The sequence below is a fragment of the Musca vetustissima genome, unplaced genomic scaffold, assembly GCF_032173495.1.
Source record: "Musca vetustissima isolate MV318-11 ecotype Yass unplaced genomic scaffold, APGP_CSIRO_Mvet_v1 utg1766, whole genome shotgun sequence".
Lineage (NCBI taxonomy): Eukaryota > Metazoa > Arthropoda > Insecta > Diptera > Muscidae > Musca > Musca vetustissima.
The window spans coordinates 29,339-37,711 of NW_026882124.1; the positions used below are offsets into that span (position 1 = coordinate 29,339).

The 8,373-nt window shown below is 36.5% G+C and overlaps 1 protein-coding gene across 1 annotated transcript; it reads right to left on the reverse strand.

Annotated features, from left to right (window-relative positions):
• Positions 1-885: 885 nt before the first annotated feature.
• Positions 886-5,035, reverse strand: LOC133328336 (protein timeless-like; the record flags this gene model as incomplete). Its single annotated transcript, XM_061536907.1, has 6 exons — positions 4,868-5,035; positions 4,444-4,599; positions 4,213-4,381; positions 1,768-1,968; positions 1,110-1,386; positions 886-1,032 (listed from the first exon to the last, which is right to left on the reverse strand). Coding segments are annotated over exons 1-6 (1,085 nt in total), but the record flags the coding sequence as incomplete, so codon positions are not given.
• Between the last annotated feature and the right edge of the window lie 3,338 nt (positions 5,036-8,373).

An 8,373-nucleotide genomic window follows, 5' to 3' on the forward strand; every position in this document is an offset into this window, starting at 1 on the left:
GATTTAGATATAGCTCCCATATATATTTTCGTCCGATTTAAAGTATATGGTGAACCAAAGCCCCTATTTATCTTTCGATTTGCACGAAATTTGGTATAGCGCACTGAATTAAGCCTAGAATTATGTGTGTAAAGTTTCGTGAATATCGGTTCAGATTTAGATATAGCTCCCATATATATATTTTCGTCCGATTTAATAGAAATGGTGGACCAAAGTTCTTATATATATTTCGTTCAATTGCATGCCAATGACCTTTCGAAAAGGCGACGTCTGTTAGGAGACTAAGTAGAATATACCCAAAGGGGTATCATATAGTCGTTGAAGGGTATCATATAGTCGGCCAAGTCCGACTTTGCTACTTTCCTTACTGGATTTTATTTTTAAAGAATATTTTATATACTATTTAAAGAATATTTTTTCGAACACCAAAATAGGCATGGATTGTTTAAAAAATATTTAGACGTGGATTTTTTAAAGAATGTTTTTTCGAAGACCTACAGAATACCAAAAAGAAGTTGATTTCGATTTTTTTCAAAATCCAAAATATTTTGTTTTTTGTATTCAGTTTCAAATCTGCACTTCTGCAACTTCTACTTTTTGTTTGCATGCAAACAATTAGTTGCTGCAAACCCAAAACTGCTGTCAACATGCATAAATGGTTGCATGCAACCAAAAGACTTCATGTTACGATTTGAACTTCATGTTACCAACAACAGTAGTCGTAACTAATGTGATGACAGTAATGTTCGACTGACACACAATATTCCGATGCCAGGGGCCACATTTACCGAAGTGATGTTGTGGCCAGCAACCATTTATGGATTTAATGACCAGTGTAATTGTGGATCTAACAGACATGTTCGAGTTGTGGCATTAACTACTTACCAAGCGTTAGTGGCCAGATTAGCCAAACTGGCTGCAGCTGCGGCCGCAGCAGAATCCGCAACTGAGGTACTCTGTTTACATTTGCTATGTATGACCAATTGCAGCCAATTGGGTACCGAGGGTAAGGATGTTGGGTCGGGTGTATATCTGGGGAGGAGGAAAATAATAATTAATTTCAGATTATTTTTGTAATATCCCTTTTGCGAGGTTCATTAGCCACCTACCTTATGATCGAATTACTATGCTTGGCCTTGGGCACGGCAAATATTTCACAGGTCTGTGACGACTTCTCAAAGGAATCATCCATTTCCGGTATGGTAGACAGATCGTCATTATCATTTAGTTCCACCTCCAGGCTGGACAAAGAACTCAAGGAGTTGCGTACACCACTACTGGCCGGCAAGTCCACACTTCCACGTCCACCTCCATCTCTGGTTTTCAAATCGGCCGTGATTTCTCCCACATTAGCCTCGAATTGGTTGACATCGAATTTAATTACCACTAAAAGAGAATCAATAAAAAACAAACGAAAGAAGCAGAAAGAGAAAAACGAAGAAACAAGGTGCGAGAAGGTAGCAAACAACGAATAACAAAAACATATAAAAAAGAAGCAACAAAAAGGTATGCGGCGATCAATGTGCCATATTTGAAATGCCGGCCGACCGGACCGGACCGAACCTACTCTGTATGCGGTGAGAGTGTCTCCTTCCAACACAATATAACTGAACGCAACAACGACAACTCAAACAACGGAACACAAACAAAAAAACATAAACCAAAAGATGTTAAAGCAAATTTTCGAACGCCAACATGTTTTAACACCCCAAAAAATTGGTCTAGGCTAGGATGTCAGTCATCGCTTTCCCCTGGTTTGTAACTCACATTTTTCCAATGGTCCCAATTTCTTTGCCAAACCAAACATCATTTCCGGTGTCCAGAATTCTGGTATTCTGGCATATACCGATCCCGCATCGGCAGGCAATTGAAAGCCCAACTTGTGGAGTAGCAGGACAAATGGTTGATACATCATTGTATTGGCCTGGTCGGTGTTCCATTGGACAACTGGTATGGATTTATTTTTGACTGGAAAGAAACCAAAAAAAAAATTTGAGTTAGAGAAATATTATTGAAAAACTTGTTAAGAATATTTATCAAGGATCATCCCAAGAGGCGTGGATTTTTTCAAAGATATCTTTTCCAAAGACCTATTGAGGCATAGATTTTTAACGAATATTATTTGAAGGTACATTACAGACTAGGATTTTTTAAAAAAAAATATATTTTTTGAAGGTTCATTACAGGCATCGATTTTTTAAAGAATATTTTTGAAGGTTCATTACAGGCATCGATTTTTTAAAGACTATTTTAGAAGGTCCATTATAGGCGCGGATTTTTTTAAGAATATTTCTGAAGGTCCATTATAGTCGTGGATTTTTTAAAGAATATTTTTTGAAGGTCCATTACAGGTGTGGATTTTTAAACAATATTTATTGAAGGTCCATTACAGGCGTGGATCGCAAGAGGCGTGGTTATTTTAAACAATATTTTTTCAAGGACCATCCCAGGAGGCGTGGATCCCAAGAGGCGTGGTTATTTTAAACAATATTTTTTCAAGGACCATCCCAGGAGGCGTGGATTTTTTAAAGAATGTTTTAAGGAATATTTTTCAAGGATCATCCCAGGAGGCGTGGATTTTTTAAAGAATGTTTTAAGGAATATTTTTTCAAGGACCATCCCAGGAGGCGTGGGTTTTTTAAATAATTTTTTAAGGAATATTTTTTCAAGGACCATCCCAGGAGGCGTGGGTTTTTTAAATAATTTTTTAAGAATATTTTTTCAAGGACCATCCCAGGAGGCGTGGATATCAAGGACCATCCCAGGAGGCGTGGATTTTTTAAAGAATGTTTTAAGGAATATTTTTTCAAGGACCATCCCAGGAGGCGTGGATTTTTTAAAGAATATTTTAAGGAATATTTTTTCAAGGACCATCCCAGGAGGCGTGGATTTTTTAAAGAATTTTTAAAGATTTTTTTTCAAGGACCTGCAGATTCATGGATTTTTTAAAGAATGTTTTAAGGAGTATTTTTTTAAGAACCTGCAAACGCGTGGACCAAAACAAGTCGTAGATCCTTTAAAGGATATTTTTCAAGGATAAAAACAAGACGTAGATCCTTTAAAGGATATTTTTCCAAGGGTCAAAACAAGGCATAGATCTTTTAAATTATATTTTTCATGGACCTACAGAGACGTACATTTTTTTAAAGGACATTTTTTCATGGACCGACAGGGCCTGAATTAAAGATTATTTTTAAAGGATCAAAACAAGGCGTAAATCATTAAAATACATTTTTTATAGGCCTACAGAGGCCTGGATTTCCTAAGGAATATTTTTCAAGGTTCAAAAGAAGGTATAGATTCTTTTAAAAAAAGTTGCTCATTGATCTACAGAGGCGTAGATTTTTTAAAGGAAATTTGTTCATGGACCTGCAGAGACCTGAATTTCTTAAAGAATATTTTCAAGGATCAAAAACAAGGCGCAGAGCATTTAAACAAAATTTTTCATGGACCTGCAGAGGCCTGAATTTCTAAAAATATATATTTTTAAGGATCAAAAAAGGCGTAGATCCTTTAAAGAAAAATTTTTATGGACCTGCAGAAGCATGCATTTCCTGGAATATTTTTAATATTTTCGAAATTTTCTTTAAAGGCTCTACGCCTGGTTTTTGATCCTTAAAAATATTCTTTAAGAAATTCAGGTCCACGAAAAAATTTCCTTTAAAGGATCTACGCCTCTGTAGATCAATGAGCAAAAATTATTAAAAGGGTCTATGCCTTCTTTTGAACCTTGAAAAATATTCCTTAGGAAATATTTTTAGGGATCAAAACAAGACGTAGGTCCTTTTAAATATAAATTCCATGCGGATTTTTAAGAATATTTTTTCAAGGCGTGGGTTTTTTAAAGAATATCTTTTTAAGGGCCAACAGAAGGTGTGGATTTAAAAAACTATATTTTGAAAGACCAAAAGATGGCGTAGATTTAAACAAATATTTTTCAAAGACAAAAACATGGCATTGATTAAAAATAGTTTTTTTTTCAGGGACTATCAAAAGGCTAAGGTTTTAAAAAATATTTTGTTAAGGTCCATTACAATGGGAGGGTTTAAAAAATATTGTATCAAATACCGTTTAATTTCCCTGGGATTAGTATAATTTAGTATTAAATTCCATATTTAAGTTGTACAGGGTCTATGTGACGTATAAGTGCCGACAACACTCATACGCCACCCATTATAAAAATGGTTTTTAATAGATTTTCTTTCAACTTACATATTGAATGATAGGCAACTGGTTCCATTATCACCGATAAATTCTGATGATCTTCCCTTAGGGGATTTTTCCGCAAAATCAATTTGACATAACAACATTCCAATAACAATTTCTGCAGCCATTCCAAATGTTGTTTCTTTTTCTCTTTTATAATTAAATCGCGAAGAATCTAAGAAGAAAATAAATTAAATATTAAATCGACATTCGGTCTATTAGAATTGGTAGTTATACCTGTATATCATCTGAGGGTTTACCAGCTATGGCTGTATCCTTCATTTCTATACCAGATTCGGTGGTACCTGAAGTGGGAGTCGTTAACAAAGTACGCTGATACTGAGCATCTTCATATTTCATTAAATCGTCGTATTCGACAAGGGTTATTATGTCCTGAAATTAGAAGAAGGTGAGATAGTTCATATAGGATAAGAGAAAGGACGATTAAGGTTAACTTAATTGTCTTCTTTTTCTTATGTATACAGTCGAAGTCGTATAAGTCAAAGATCAAGGGATCGGCGAAATTGGTTATAACCGATATCAAATAAAGAGCAGAATTTGTTGGCTTTTACCGGATACCGTTATAGATGATTTTAGTTCCATATTTAAAACTGCTTTCAATACATCTAAAACAGTATGTAAGCTTTATGTCCATTCTCACCTGTTGCAATAGCTGTTGTATTATCGATATCCTCGATTTCTGCTTGTTGCCATTGTTACCAAACAATTTGACAATTTTTCCAACAACATCGTTATTTTTCTTGCTCTGCACATAATACCAATACAGGGTGTCCATTTCCTCTTGAGTCCAAGTGCTATTTATGTTTTCAATAAAGATGAAGATAATTTAATAAAATAAAATAAATGCATTAGTTGATGTATGGTTTTAAGTTTTTATAAAAATGTGAGAAATTTCGAGTGTAAAATAGATAAAATAGACAAACAATAATGAAGCTAAAAAAATTGTTTAAAAACATATTAGCATTTTTTGTACAGAATATCATACAAAGTTTTTTATTTACATAGTGAATAAATAGAGTTAGTGATCGGCAATGACCGAATCTTGGATACCCTTCACCACTTGTTGTCTTATCAAAATAAAATATAAAATAGTCTGTATGTGATTACTTAGTTAAAAGGGGCGAATAAGTACCGACAACACGTATACGCCACCAGTTTTGAAATATGCGATTTTTAAATCTCGTTATTGCCTGAGAAAATATATATTGGAAAAATATTCCCATATTTATCCACCAAACGTATATAAACCAAAAGATAATCTATGATATAATTGTGACAGTACATTAGTAACTATAAATATAATGGTCCCGGGTTCGATTCACAACGAAGGAGGACAAATTCTTTAAATAATTAAGCTCGGCATCAACATCAGTACATAAGTACAAAATAGCAATGGATATGTTCAAAATAATGAATTATTTCTAGGCAACGATAGATGGCAGATATATGGCGGGTCATCTAGGCAGGTACGGATGGTTCAGAAGAAAATGGCAACACTAAATTAGCAAGAACCCAAACCACTGCACACAATGTAAGAATTGTTTCTAGAAAACGGTAGATGGCAGCCCCATCACCTAGGCAGGGTACAGACCACAGTTGCTGATGGTTCACCCAGAAGAAAATGACAGCACTAAATTAGCAAGAACTCAAACCACTGGACACAATATAAGAATGTTTCTTAGGTAACAACAGAGGGCAGCCCCATCATCTAGCCAGATTACAGCCCACATTTGCGAAGGGTTCAGCCTGAATCATGTATTTTATGTAAGGTAGTAGGAAGCACCACGTTGAAGTGAAGAAAGTTCTTATCTATGACACCAACTGAGGGGAATATCAAAGCTAAAGAAATGCGAATTTAGTGCTTTTGTCCACATCAGAAGACGGGCAAAATATTCGTGAATGAATGGCGGGACAAGATTTTAATTAGATATAGTTTAAACGAAGCGTTAGCTTCAGATATAACCTTTCCAATCGTTATTTTCAGGTAATAGAGGAAGCAAGGCGCCACCCAGAGGAAAATGGCAACACTACATGAGCAGTCCACATTTGCGAATGGTTTAGCCTGAATAATGTATTTTATGTAAGGTAGTAGGAAGCACCACGTTGAAGTGAAGAATGTTCTTATCTATGGCACCAACTGAAGGAAATATTTAAGCTAAAGAAATGCGAATTTAGTGCTTCTGTCCACATCAGAAGACAAGCAATATATTCGTGAACGAATGGCAGGAAAAGATTTTAATTAGATATAGTTTAAATGAAGCGTTAGCTTCAGATATAACCTTTCCAATTGTTATTTTCAGGAAATAGAGGAAGCCAGGCTTGAACTGGAGGAATGGCAAGAGATAGCGCCACCCAGAGGAAAATGGCAACACTATATGAGCAAGAACCCAAACCACTGTACAAAATTTGAGAAGACATAGTTTCTAGTCAACGATAGATGGCTGCCCAGGCTGATCTACTTCAAGCATCTAGAATAAAAACGATGACGATATAGTATACAACCTAGCCAACCTAGATCTCTAATATTCCTCTTTACTCCATTTTTCACCCACTTAGATTAGCAAATGTAGCTAAAATGTTAGACATTCTGATGGGCAGAACCATTATATTATGGGCTATGTAAAACCATGGACCTCTATTGAACATTTTCTTAACATCATACTAGGAGAAATATCGATTGAAATGCAAAATTGCAGTGATCATGGCTAAGTCGACATAGGATTTTATTCAGATTAATAATATATAATTTTTGGGCTTTCCAAAGAAAAATGGAGGAATGGCAACAGATAGCGCCACCCAGAGAAAAATGGCAACACTACATGAGCAAGAACCCAAACCACTGCACAAAATTTGAGAAGACATAGTTTCTAATCAACGATAGATGGCTGCGCCAGGCTGAAGTAGATCAAGCATCTAGTTAGCTGGAATAAAAAAGATGACGATATAGTATGCAACCTAGCCAAGATGAGGTCAGAATAGCAATTAATTGTCTAAAGAATAATAAAGCAGAAGGAGCCGATGGATTACCAGCCGAACTATTCAAGACCGGTGGTCAGATGCTGGTCAGGAGCACGCACCAGCTGATTAGTACAATTTGGCTAGAGAAATTCATGCCCAATTATTGGAACCTCAGCATCCTTTCTCCCGTGCACATAAAAAGGAGACAATACGATATGTAACAACTATAGAGGAATTAGTCTATCCAGTGTGCTGTGTGAACGACTGAAGCTAATTGTCAATGACATTATTGGACCATACCAGACCTGGAAAATCCACCATAGACCAGATTTTCACTCTGCTCCAAATCCTGGAAAAGACTCACGAAAAATACACCGACACTTTCTACCTATTCGTCCACTATAAAGCCGCATTCGACAATACACTCAAAGATTTTTAAAGCCATGTCAGCGGTCGGCATTCCCGCAAAACTTATACGGCTATACATGATAACTTTAACTGGCACAAGGTCAGCAGTTGAAGTCGGAAAAGACCTCTCAAATCCCTTCAATACCAAATGAGGATTCAGACAAGGTGACAGTTTATAGTGTGACCTACTCAACATCCAGCTGGAAAAGGCCATACGAGATGCAAATGTGAACAGAAATGACACTCTGTCCGGCAAACAGCGTGTGTTACTTGCTTTCGCCGACGACATCGACGTAATGGGACAAGTGATAACAGCCCCCTTTAAAGAAATTGAGAAGGAGTCTGCCAAAGTGGGACTGACAGTAAAAGGCGAGAGGACCAAGCTGATGGTATCAACGCGCAAGAAGTCCAGTAGACTCGGACCAACTGTGCAACTTGAAAACTACAGCTTCGAGGAAGGCAAAGTTTTTATGTACCTTGGTAACGCCCTAAACAAAACGAATGACATCAGTTTTGAAATTCGGAGAAGGATTGTTATGACCAACAGATGCTACTATGGTCTAAGTAAGCGGTTTAGAAACAAGGCCATATCATACCAGACCACACTCACACTCTACAAGACGCTGATATTACCCGTGCTGGTGTATGGATCAGAAACATGGGTACTTGCGCAAGCAGATAAGGCAGTTCTTGGTATGTTTGAGAGAAAAATTCTCAATGGGCCAAATAATCTGCGTTGACGGTGAATATCGCCGTGGAAAGGACTATGAGCTGTACCAT